Source organism: Periplaneta americana, chromosome 3 (genome assembly GCF_040183065.1).
Source record: "Periplaneta americana isolate PAMFEO1 chromosome 3, P.americana_PAMFEO1_priV1, whole genome shotgun sequence".
In the NCBI taxonomy this organism is placed as follows: Eukaryota; Metazoa; Arthropoda; class Insecta; order Blattodea; family Blattidae; genus Periplaneta; species Periplaneta americana.
This window is the reverse complement of record NC_091119.1, coordinates 206,110,150-206,123,707: the sequence shown is the minus strand read 5'-3', so window position 1 is coordinate 206,123,707 and position 13,558 is coordinate 206,110,150. Positions and strand designations below refer to the sequence as shown.

Sequence of the window (13,558 nt, the reverse complement as noted above, 5' to 3'; positions counted from 1 at the left end):
AAATCAAATCTTAGCACGGTATGTAATTTGGACCGGCGCACAGTGTGCAAATTTCCCAATCTAGGTGGACGAAAATTAAATTTCGACTTGATTAGTTAGGCATATAGATGAATATGAATTCATGTTCTTTAACATTTGGAGAATATTGTGAGGAATAGCTTTTACTGTTTTATTGGCGGCAAGCTATATTTATGAACAAATAGCCGTACCCGTGCGCTCCGCTGCACCTGTTAGAAATAAATATAAAGTAATTACATAATTAAAATAGGACGTTTGATCCAGGGAACAACTTTTACAACAGCGCAAGATAATCTGCTTCGTTCATTACCCATTTTTTTTGCATTGCATTCATTGCATATATATTTTATGTATTTTAACACGATTCAATTGGGCATAGTTAAAATTTGAATTATAAAATAATGGATTGCTAAGCTAACGTACTATTACTGCATACTAAATCAATACACTCTCGTTGTTCGTTAATTCTCTGAGATTAAAATGAGTGTACATAAATATTATTTTAAGAAATACAGAAAACGAATGTACAAAATAGCCTATCAAATTTTCTGTGCATAAGAAGTTATTTTAATTTTACCTGTCCTCGATTTACTCAGACGTTACTATAATAACATTATAGCATTATGTCTATCTAGAGAAACTACATTTTCCAATGGTGAAATAATAATTAATTATACAAATCGGTTAATTTAGCTTCTGATATTACTTCATACAAACACAGAAACATTCTCTGTAGGCTATGTTTAATAGCTTTCGATTGTTGATGTCCAAGGCCCCTTATAGACGAAGTCATTTGTTCTTAATTCATTGCACCTTCTTAGACAGCGTTATTTTAATTTTAAAACTCATTTATCTCATTAAATATCAGTCCTATCAAAATTTTGTAAAGAATAAAACTTATCGGAAATCAATTCTAAAGAAACGTTTGTTATGTAACATTTTTCACAAAAATCAATAATAAGCGACATATTTCGATTTATTTAATTCAGGCCCATTATAACCCCCCTTTTAAATAAAGTATTTTGAATGCCATATAGCCTAAAATCTAAGTTACAACAAACTTAATTTATATTCCAATTTTCATATAAATCGGTTCAGCCATTATCGCGTGAAAAGGTAACAAACATACAGACAGAGATACAAACAAAAATTTCAAAAAAGCTATTTTCGGTTTCAGGGTAGTTAATTATATATGTTAGGACCAATTATTTTTGGAAAATCGAAAATTACCAGAAAAATTTCGGCTACAGATTTATTATTAGTATAAATGAGTTCTTTCTAACACTTCTTACTTCTGTTCAGTCACAGACAGAGTGGCTTGCTATGTGACTGAAAAAGAGCCAATTATTGGTGATTTATTGCGTTGTGAGACATGGAATCTGTTCAGGTAGGTACGTTCTTACTAATGTAGAAATGTGGAAATTACAATAACTCACAAGGCCGCCCCCACTGAAAATAAACTGATGTGCATGTCATATTAAGGGACGGACAGCTGCCAAGTCCTTTCCCCTCAAGTCGGGGAGGTCCGGGTACCCAAATGCCACGAGTTACGGTTGGACTTGGCTAGCAGTGGTCGGCATTTCGAGGTTCGCGAATCAACCTCTTAATACACAAACAGGCGGAGGGTAAAGCATGATCCCCCTCCTTCCATTCAGTGCTAAGAAGTTTGGGTGTCGTCTCCCTCCTACTGTCCCTTTACTGAGTATTGCGGGCTCCATTTTATATCACGTAATCTTTGCCGACTACGGCTCTAAAGTTTAATTCGGTTTATTTCAGCCGTGGCGAAAATGTAATCGTGCGCCGAGCCACTGTGTAACCTGCAACGTGCATAGCACCTATGGAGGGAGGCGGACACCCGAAGGGGAAGTGAAGCAACTGTGTGACTTATTAACGGATTTTCATTTTCCTTACGTCAAGCATTTAAATATAATTTTTTACAGTATAACGTTACAAACTAATGTTTAATACGTGTAACGAAGAAAGAAATGAACAAGAAAACATAGGACACATTATCACAAACTAAAGTTAATTGTCTTCAGAATGTCTCTGCGACAAAGTTTCAAAATCAGGAATTATGTCACTTAGGCCTACTGCCAGTCGTAGTTGATCACGAAGGTATTTGTCTGTCAGTCGTGATCTAAATTTGGGTTTTACTATTTTCATTGTTGAAAATAATTTTTCACAAATGTAAGTTGATGCGAATATTGCTTTAACAGAGCAAGCGAAAGAACGAAGCTTCGGAAATTTATTTTTTGGCAAAGATTTGAAAAGTTCAACATTTGTCAAGTCCTTACATCTAGCTTTCATTTAACATCACATTGTAATTCTGTGAGTTTAAATTGAAGACCTAACCGCATTATTCGTACGTTGCTGAAAAAGGATCGAAATAATAATAATAATAATAATAATAATAATAACAATAATAATAATAATAATAACACTTAACCTTTTAATGTTTCATCAGTAACATGTAGTATAATGCTGTTTTATGTTATACAACCGTTTTCCTCGTAACACTTGTGAACAAATCATACATTTAATATTCTCACCATATAGGCAGCAAAAAAATGCGTCCTCCCATCCTACGTGAAACTTTAGTTTTTGTAGAGGTACATGGTTTCGAGAGAGACATTGCGACGATACGCCACTCGCAGGTCAGAGACAAATACGAATGGAACAGAGTTTGACTCCAGTGAGTGAGAGGGTGGGGGTTGGGGGAGCAAGAGACATGCACAGCTATCATTGCGAGCCACAATATGTTCGTGAATTACATTTTCGCCACGGCTGGTTTATTTGGATGCCTAATAGTTTTCTTGAAGTAATTGTTTCTGATTTTGTCTGATTTCGTGACACTCTTACTCAATTTAGATATCTATAGGAATGCGAAACAAAGACACAGCCTATTCTACGTCAAAATATTTCCATAAAATTGGTAATAATTTACAACATTACAACTGTATCAGCTCGCTTCGCAGAATACTGACGTTGTTCACTCAACCCTTTCTAACCCAAATTAAATTTACAAGCAATCCATGTTGAAACAAATAGCTGTATTAGGACCAATTCAGTGACCAAGTTACGGGAGTGGCAACATTTGAAACAAAACTATATTCAGGAGTGTATTTAAACTCCAAACTTTCTTGGGGAGAGCATGTTGATAATGTTACAGGAAAAGCATGGAGGGCACTTCACTTTATTATGAGAATCTTGAGAAAGGCTAGCCCCAAATCGAGGGAAATAGCATATCTAACATTAGTGCGACCATTAATGGAATACGGAACTACATGTTGGGATCCCTATAGAATATATCAGATAAATTCCTTAGAAAGAATCCAGTATAGGGCAGCTAAATTTGTTAAAGGTAAAAGAGAAGATGGGAACGATACGATAAAAGAACTTAAATGGGAAACTTTGGAAAACAGACGTAGGAAAACTAGAATAACATCATTGTATAGAGCACATCTAGGTCAGAAAGCATGGGTAGACATAACGGCTCGGTTAGAAAAGCCAACGTACTATGGTAGGAACGATCATGATTTTAAAATCAAATGTAGGAAACAGAAAACGGATGTAGGTAAATTCTCATTTTTAAATAGAACTATAAATGATTGGAATGACCTACCTGCAGCGGTCTTTGAGGGCTGTCCTTCCTTAAGGAGATTCAAGAATAATTTAAAGAGTTGTGTATAAAGTCAAAATTAAAATTAAGGTGACATTCAACATTTAATTTTTTAAGGTGGCATGTATTTATCTAGCCTGACGAGTTTACTTCCTTGGTTTGAATTGTAATTTATTTAAAAATAGCGTGTAAGAGGGCCTTAGACTAGAAATGTTTAGTTTAAATGTAGTTCTGTTTATAAGTATGCATAAGAATGCAATTATTTGACTTATTTGAACTGTTGTATCAGTGAAGCGAGGTGAGTCAGTGAAGTTATGGTTTTACAGTGCAGTGAACAGTTCCGATCAGTGATAATTTATAGTGTCAATGAAATGTGTTCTATAGTGTCAGTGAAATGTGTTACAGAGTGTCAGTGAAATGTGTGCTAAAGTGTCAGTGAAATGCGTCATAGTGCCACTACAGGGAATGAGATGAGAGTAAAGTGAAAGACTATTGAAAATTATGTAGGACCTATACATAATTATGTAGGTTGTGTTGTAAAATTAGGTGTTTTATTTTATGTTTTATTATTATTGTGTTAAATTGTATTGTGTATTCTTATTGTATTGTGTATAAAATTGTATATGTGTTGTAAATTTTATTATGTATTGTAAATTGTATTGTGTATTGCTTATCATTTTAACTGTGTATTGTTAATATTGTATATACCACTGCCACCGGGTACTTGCCCACTTGCAGTGTAAATAAATACATACATACATGAAAATGTATTGAAATAGAAGGTATCGAGCAAAATTTACCTTCATATGTAACACACAAGTATATAAATCCTATAAAGTTATTTATTGCCATATGGTATCTATGGGTAAGAAAGGGTTAACACTTGCTCACCTGAGAACCCAAGCACTCCTAGGCACGTGACAGCGACCACAAGGGAAGACGTCATCGTGAATGCTCTGCAGGGCTCAACGAGCCAGCTTTTATACGAGTAAGGCTTGCAAACTCTCTTCGCTAAATCATTACACGTGTACGGATATACTATGTTGGGAAATAACTTATTTCTATATTTTCTACTTGAATTGAATTCATTGTGAAATCATTGTATTCAATATATCGACACATTACTCTGTTCTACCTTGCCTGTTACGTAACTAATAGCATAATAATCACGTCTATGTAATAACGCTACCAGTGTTCCGTAGCTTTGAAATTGTACACTAATGCATGTCTGATACCATTCATGCATGATTGAGAATCTAATGTCAATGTAAACTTGATTTTCTTTCACGAAGGAAATAGAAGAAACGACATTACTTCATATAACGATATAAAATTGATGCAGGTACTAATTGTAATATAAAACTCAGCATGAAGAATTTAATGTTACAACTTATAATGAGGTTCATTTTCCTCAAGACTTTCACATTAACTTATAAGTGCGAGTTGCCATGGTTATCTTTAAGTATGATGAAAGAGTAATGGAACGGAGAAAAATTCTCTCCGGCGCCGGGATTTGAACCAGGGTTTTCAGCTCTACGTGCTGATGCTTTATCTACTAAGCCACACCGGAAAGCACCCCGGCGTCGGACAGAATTGTCTCAGATTAAGCTCCAACTCTTGGGTTCCCTCTAGTGGCCGCCCTCTGCACTACGTCATAGATATCTATGAACGTAGGACCGAAGTCCACACATGTGCTGAGGTGCACTCGTTATGAGTGACTAGTTGGCCGGGATCCGACGTAATAAGCGCCGTCTTAAATCACGAAGCGATTTACGCATATTTTTCTCCGTTCCATTACTCTTTCATCATATGATGACGCAGAATATCTGCATGGAAATATCATATGTACTTCGGTACTTTAAAATAATATATATCTTTAAGTAGTTTAATTTGTGCAGCAAACTTGTATACAATTCAGATTTTGATCGTTTTTATAAATTTGAAAATTATTCTGGACATATAGGCCTATATAAGTTATACGAACAGCGTCATTGTGGAAGCGTATTACGTAACTAGGCAAAAATTACAGCTTTGTAGTAATGTCAAATGAGTTCAGTAAGTACAATATTATACCCTAATATAAGTTTGATACAATTCAAACACGAGTAAGAAATTAATGTGACTGAAATTGGGATTTTTTTTTTTGCCCAGGATATATAAGAAACGACATTATTGCCTATTATTGATGTACTAATTATAATAGAAAAGTCAGCATAACGTCTAACGAGTATATTTCGGATTCTGAAATTCTAAAATCTTACTTTAGCTGGCTCAAATAGACTTTATATCAAAGTAAAAATATAGGTCACAAAAGAGCAAAATATTTCACAAATTATTGTTTAGTGAACTGTCCGAAGTCCAGTTTTATCTCAAGTGACACCAATATGGCATCACTCATGAACCAACTAAGCCAGGAGATAATGGGGTAGGATGGTCCGTTCCTTCCCCCCCCCCATTGCAGACATCGCCGATTAGCTACATATTACATTAGCCAGACTTCAGATGCATATGAACAATTGAATCATCTACTGTAGATTCAAAACCCTCTATATCCATTTTTACGATTTGTTGGGAAAACAGTATTTTGTAATACAGTACTATTGTTATGAATAATTTGTACTTTTTTATTCCTAATAGTATATGTTGGGTGTATTTCAAAATATTAATAAAATGCAACATAATGCTAATGAAAATATATTTCAAAATATTAATGGAGAGCAACATAATGTTAATGAGAATTTATTTCAAAATATGGGTATTAATGAAGAATAACAAAATACTTACTTACTGGCTTTTAAGGAACCCGGAGGTTCATTGCCGACCTCACATAAGCCCGCCATTGGTCCCTATCCTGAGCAAGATTAATCCAGTCTCTATCATCATATCCCACCTCCCTCATATCCATTTTAATATTATCTTCCCACCTACGTCTCGGCCTCCCCAAAGGTCTTTTTCCCTCCGGCCTCCCAACTAACACTCTATAAGCATTCTGGATTCGCCCATACTTGCTACATGTCCTGCCCATCTCAAACGTCTGGATTTAATGTTCCTAATTATATCAGGTGAAGAATACAATGCGTGCAGCTCTGCGTTGTGTAACTTTCTCCATTCTCCTGTAACTTCATCCCTCTTAGCCCCAAATATTTTCCCAAGAACCTTATTCTCAAATACCCTTAACCTCTGTTAGAACAACATAATGCTAATGATAATATATTTCAAATCATTAATGAGGAAAAACATAGTGATAATGAGAATATGTTTCAAAACCAACATAAAGCTAATGAAAATATATTTGAACATATTAATTGAGATCAACATAATGCCAATGAAAATATATTTCAAGATATTAATGAAGAACAACATAATGCTAATGATAACATATTTCAAAATATTCATGAAAAACAACGTAATGCTAATGATAACATATTTCAAAATATTCATGAAAAACAACGTAATGCTAATGGGAATATATTTCAAAATATTCATGAAAAACAACATAATGATAATGAGAATAAATTTCAATTTATTAATGAAGAACAACATAATGCTAATGAGAATATATTTCAAAATATTCATGAAAAACAACATAATGATAATGAGAATATATTTCAAAACATTAATGAAGAACAACGTAATGCTAATGACAATATATTTCAAAATATTCATGAAAAACAACATAATGCTAATGAGAATATATTTCAAAACATTAATTAAGAACAACATAATGCTAATGGCAATATATTTCAAAACATTAATGAAGAACAACGTAATGATAATGGGAATATATTTCAACATAGTAATGAAGAACAACATAATGTTTACATCAATATATTTCAGAATATTAATAAAGTACAACATAATGTTTACATCAATATATTTCAGAATATTAATGAAGAACAACATAATGCTAATGAGAATAAATTTCAACATTTTAATTAGGAACAACACAATGTTAACGGGAGTGAATTTATGGGGAACAACACAATACTAACCAGAATATATTTATGAAAAACGATATAATACTAACGTGAGTATATTTATGAAAAACGATATAATACTAACGTGTGTATATTTCAAATGCTAATGAAGAGCATCATAATTCTGACGAAAGTATATATATATATATATGTATATATATATGAACAAAACGATAATACTAAAGAGAATATATTTATGAAGAACAACAAAATACTAACGAAAATAAATTATCGAAGAACAATGTAGTACTAGCGAGAGAATATTTACTAATGAAAATGAACATAATTCTAACGATATATTTATATTTCTAATATATTTATCAAGAAGAACATCATATTAACGACTGAAAATTAGAACATTAATTTGAACACTACATCTCACAACAAGAAGAACGACAAGATTACATTTAAGAAAAAAATAATGCTAACGAGAGTAGGCCTACATTTCAAAATACTGATGAAATTTATCACAGCCAGAGCTTCTAATTTAGACTAATACATCTGTTCATGAACCTTTATCTAAACCTGCCACTAACACTGCTAACTCGCAGTAAAATTGCAGGCCAAGGTGTTCCCAGAGGCTGAAGTGCGAAATGTGTCTATCACTTGGGCCGAAAATTTCCCACGTCGGACATTGGTGTTGTGTACATATTAGTTTAAGGAAAAGAAAAACAGGAAAAGTAAAATAAAGAAAAAATTATGAAAATTGTCTCTGGGCGGTAAAACTAAAATGTATTACTATGATGTACAGAAGTACATATGATATTCCGTTCAGAAATTCTACATTACCATATGGTGAAATAGTTTTTGAATGAATAATGTAGAGAGAGAGAAACAAATTTCTCCTAGTAGCGACGCCACAGACCGGCCTCCAGATATGGAGGGTAGCTGCGAATATATTGAATAAGCAGTCATGGACAGCCGATAAGGGGTGGTCCTTCAGCTTGGGGGTTGGGCGAAGGGCTAACAACCCATCACCGTAAAAAACAGATGTTACGAAACCTAGCAGTAATCTGTATGGTTGTGAAACTTGGACTCTCACTTTGAGAGAGGAACAGAGATTAAGGGTGTTTGAGAATAAGCTTCTTAGGAAAATGTTTGGGGCTAAGAGGGATGAAGTTACAGGAGAATGAAGAAAGTTACACAACGGGGAGCTGCACGTATTGTATTCTTCACCTGTCATAATTACTTACAAATGGCTTTTAAGGAACCCGAAGGTTCATTGCCGCCCTCACATAAGCCCGCCATCGGTCCCTATCCTGTGCAAGATTAAGCCAGTCTCTATCATCATACCCCACCTCCCTCAAATCCATTTTAATATTATCCTCCCATCTACGTCTCGGCCTCCCTAAAGGTCTTTTTCCCTCCGGTCTCCCAACTAACACTCTATATGCATTTCTGGATTCGTCCATACGTGCTACATGCCCTGCCCATCTCAAACGTCTGGATTTCAAGTTCCTAATTATGTCAGGTGAAGAATACAATGCGTGCAGTTCTGTGTTGTGTAACTTTCTCCATTCTCCTGTAACTTCATCCCGCTTAGCCCCAAATATTTTCCTAAGCACCTTATTCTCAAACACCCTTAACCTATGTTCCTCTCTCAGAGTGAGAGTCCAAGTTTCACAGCCATATAGAAGAACCGGTAATATAACTGTTTTATAAATTCTAACTTTCAGATTTTTGGACAGCAGACTGGATGATAAGAGCTTCTCAACCGAATAATAACACGCATTTCCCATATTTATTCTGCGTTTAATTTCCTCCCGAGTGTCATTTATATTTGTTACTGTTGCTCCAAGATATTTGAATTTTTCCACCTCTTCGAAGGATAAATCTCCAATATTTATATTTCCATTTCGTACAATATTCCCGTCACGAGACATAATCATATACTTTGTCTTTTCGGTATTTACTTCCAAACCGATCGCTTTACTTGCTTCAAGTAAAATTTCCGTGTTTTCCCTAACCGTTTGTGTATTTTCTCCTAACATATTCACGTCATCTGCATAGACAAGAAGCTGATGTAGCCCGTTCAATTCCAAACCCTGCCTGTTATCCTGAACTTTCCTAATGGCATATTCTAAAGCGAAGTTAAAAAGTAAAGGTGATAGTGCATCTCCCTGCTTTAGCCCGCAGTGAATTGGAAAAGGATCAGATAGAAACTGACCTATACGGACTCTGCTGTATGTTTCACTGAGACACATTTTAATTAATCGAACTAGTTTCTTGGGAATACCAAATTCAATAAGAATATCATATAATACTTCCCTCTTAACCGAGTCATAAGCCTTTTTGAAATCTATGAATAACTGATGTACTGTACCCTTATACTCCCATTTTTTCTCCATTATCTGCCGAATACAAAAAATCTGATCAATAGTCGATCTATTACGCCGAAAACCGCACTGATGATCCCCAATAATTTCATCTACGTACGGAGTTAATCTCCTCAAAAGAATATTGGACAAAATTTTGTACGACGTCAACAAAAGTGATATTCCTCGAAAGTTACCACAGTTGGTTTTGTCCCCCTTTTTAAAAATAGGTACAATTATGGACTCCTTCCATTGTTCTGGTACAATTTCCTTTTCCCAAATAGAAAGTACAAGTTTATAAATTTCGCTATATAATGCACTTCCACTAGGAACATAAAATCCAGACGTTTGAGATGGGCAGGACATGTAGCACGTATTGGCGAATCCAGAAATGCATATAGAGTGTTAGTTGGGAGGCCGGAGGGAAAAAGACCTTTGCGGAGGCCGAGACGTAGGTTGGAAGATAATATTAAAACTGATTTGAGGGAGGTAGAATATGATGATAGAGACTGGATTAATCTTGCTCAGGATAGGGACCTATGGCGGGCTTATGTGAGGGCGACAATGAACCTCCAGGTTCCTTAAAAGCCAGTAAGTAAGTAAGCGACGTCACAGACAAACGTCATGCCCATATGTTGGGGACATTGTGAACCTTGGTTCAATTTGTTTACAGTTGTAACGACACGATTGAAACTGCAGTAGGCCTAACTTCTTCTGTGGTTCGGCGGCAGTGTGTACTTTAAGCTTTGGTTCTTCTGAACCACGCATGCGGCGTGCGACGTGCGAGGCGGGCCTCGCACAAATCCGGACTACACGAGAGACTGAGTGGTTTCTATGGCTACGAAGTGCGCAGACCTCGTATCTCGCAGTTACAGAAACCACTCACTATCTCTCGTGTAGTTCGGATTTGTGCGAGGCGGGCCTCGCACCTCGCACGTCACATGCGTCGGTTCAAAAAAAAAAGACTTAACCCTTCAACTGTTTTGTTAGAAGTCCAACATGCCTTCTCGAATGAAGCAGCGTAACTCCAGGTGACAACGTAATAGTACAAATGCTCAACATAGAAATGGTTCCACTCAATGTCTTGGGCGCAAGCTTCATATATATTTGATTTTCCTCGTCAACAAACTCTTTTATTTCACTCGAATGTTTTCATTATTTCATTTCAGTTAAATTTAAATATAGGTTGTATGTATTTATTTACACTGCAATTGGGCAAGCACCCGGTGGCAGTGATATACACAATATAAACAATACACAATAAAACGATAAGCAATACACAATAAAATTTACAATACATAATACAATTTTATACACAATACAATTTAACACAATAATAATAAAACGTAAAATAAAATACCTAATTTTACAACACAACCTACATAATTATCTATAGGTCCTACATAAGTTTCAATAGTCTTTCACTTTACTCTCATCTCACTCACTGTAGTGGCACTATGACGCATTTCACTGACACTTTAGCACACATTTCACTGACACTATAGAACACATTTCACTGACACTATAGAACAAATTTCATTGACACTATAAATTATCACTGATCGGAACTATTCACTGCACTGTAAAACCGTAACTTCACTGACTCACCTAGCTTCACTGATACAACAGTTCAAATAAGTCAAATAATTACACCCTTATGCATACTTATAAACAGAACTACATTTAAGCAAAACATTTCTAGTCTCAGACCCTCTCACACGCTATTTTTAAATAATTTACAAATCAAACCAAGGAAGTAACTCGTCAGGCTAAATGAATACATGTCACTTTAAAAAATTAAATGTTAAATGTCACCTTAATTTTAATTTGCACTTTATACACAACTTTTTAAGTTATTCTGGAATCTCCTTAAGGAAGGACAGCCCTCAAAGACCGCTGCAGGTAGGTCATTCCAATCATTTATAGTTCTATTTAAAAATGAGAATTTACCTACATCCGTTTTCTGTTTCCTACATTTGATTTTAAAATCATGATCGTTCCTACCATAGTATGTTGGCTCTTCTAACCGAGCCGTTATGTCTACCAATGCTTTCTGACCTAGATGTGCTCTATACAATGATGTTATTCTAGTTTTCCTACGTCTGTTTTCCAAAGTTTCCCATTTAAGTTCCTTTATCGTATCGTTTCCATCTTCTCTTTTACCTTTAACAAATTTAGCTGCCCTATACTGGACTCTTTCTAAGGAATTTATCTGATATATTCTATAGGGATACCAACATGTAGTTCCGTATTCCATTAACGGTCGCACTAACGTTAGATATGCTATTTCCCTCGATTTGGTGCTAGCCTTTCTCAAGATTCTCATAATAAAGTGAAGTGCCCTCCATGCTTTACCCCAAACATTATCAACATGCTCTCTCCCCAAGAAAGTTTGGAGTTTAAATACACTCCTAGGTATTTACAACATTATTCTTGCAGAATTACAACACCACTGAATTCGTAATTAAGACTAGAGAGGGATGAAAGTTCTACTACACACGACTTATTTTGCTTGTAAAACAAATCCGTACGTTCAAAATTTGGTCGACCTGGTTGGCGAGTTGGTAGAGCGCTGACCTTCTATGCACAAGGGCCAGGGCGATGGCATGTAAGTGTGCTTAAATGCGACGGGCTCATGTCAGTGGATTTACTGGCATGTAAAAGAACTCCTGGGGGACAAAATTCCGGCACATCCGGCGACACTGATATAACCTCTGCAGATGCGAGCGTCGTTAAATAAAATATAACATTTACATTAACATTCAAAATTTGTCGGTGACACAGGCAACATAGTTCTTGAATATTCACATCCTCGGACTGTGGTTGGTATGCCATGCGAGAGAATCTCACGGACGTATGTCGACGTGAGTTCATGACGGAAAACATCTGGTGCACCCTGAGGGAAACCATAACATAATCACAATAATGCGTTCATTCCCTGCCATTTTAAGACCGTCAAATGCAGATACGAATATTTTCAATATGAGAGAATGGATTTGTGGCGTTCGTGTGGTTCCACGAACGTCCACATACCGGAAAAAAACCATGAGTAATATTATGTAGGATATCAGGTCTGGTTTTGTTAAGGCTCCACCGAGAAGGGATAATTTGTGGAAGAATTCAGCGCGGGATGTGTTAAAAATTCACTGCGAATCGGGAGACCGTATACTCGGCAAGAAACTGATGCTGCCGTCGCCGAGTCATTGCTTCGGTCGTCAATCTACTGTAGGGTTGCTCACCGATAAAGATCCTGTGTCTCTCCGTCGAAGACAGACAAATCTTCAAATGGGAATCTTGTGATTTTGAGAAGAAAAATTGAGGACAACAGGAGGTTTGCTTTTATTTAGGATATCTTTCGATAACTTTCATTATGATCCTCTACTTTTCTATTATAGATAGACACTAATCTCCCGCTGATCTCGACAATTAACCAAATACTTCGTTATCAGGAATCTTCAAAATAGCAGCATTAATCAATTACATAGGGAAAGCTTCAGTTACTTACAATACAGAAATGTCCACCATTAGCTTGGGCTTCCAGAAACAAGACGAATCACGAGATTGGCCTATATTATCTTAACACAGTTTATTGATAATATTTTATGAACATTGTATATCTTTTATTGAGA

At 35.6% G+C, this 13,558-nt stretch overlaps 1 protein-coding gene across 1 annotated transcript in view; it reads right to left on the bottom strand.

The window, feature by feature from the left end:
• Window positions 1-4,634, bottom strand: part of LOC138696970 (uncharacterized) — a 34,394-nt gene extending 29,760 nt beyond the window's left edge. The window contains exon 1 of the mRNA XM_069822511.1: window positions 4,529-4,634. Within this exon, the coding sequence (XP_069678612.1) occupies window positions 4,529-4,583 (55 nt within the window). The 5' untranslated portion in view covers window positions 4,584-4,634. The remainder of the gene's footprint in view (window positions 1-4,528) is intronic.
• Between the last annotated feature and the right edge of the window lie 8,924 nt (window positions 4,635-13,558).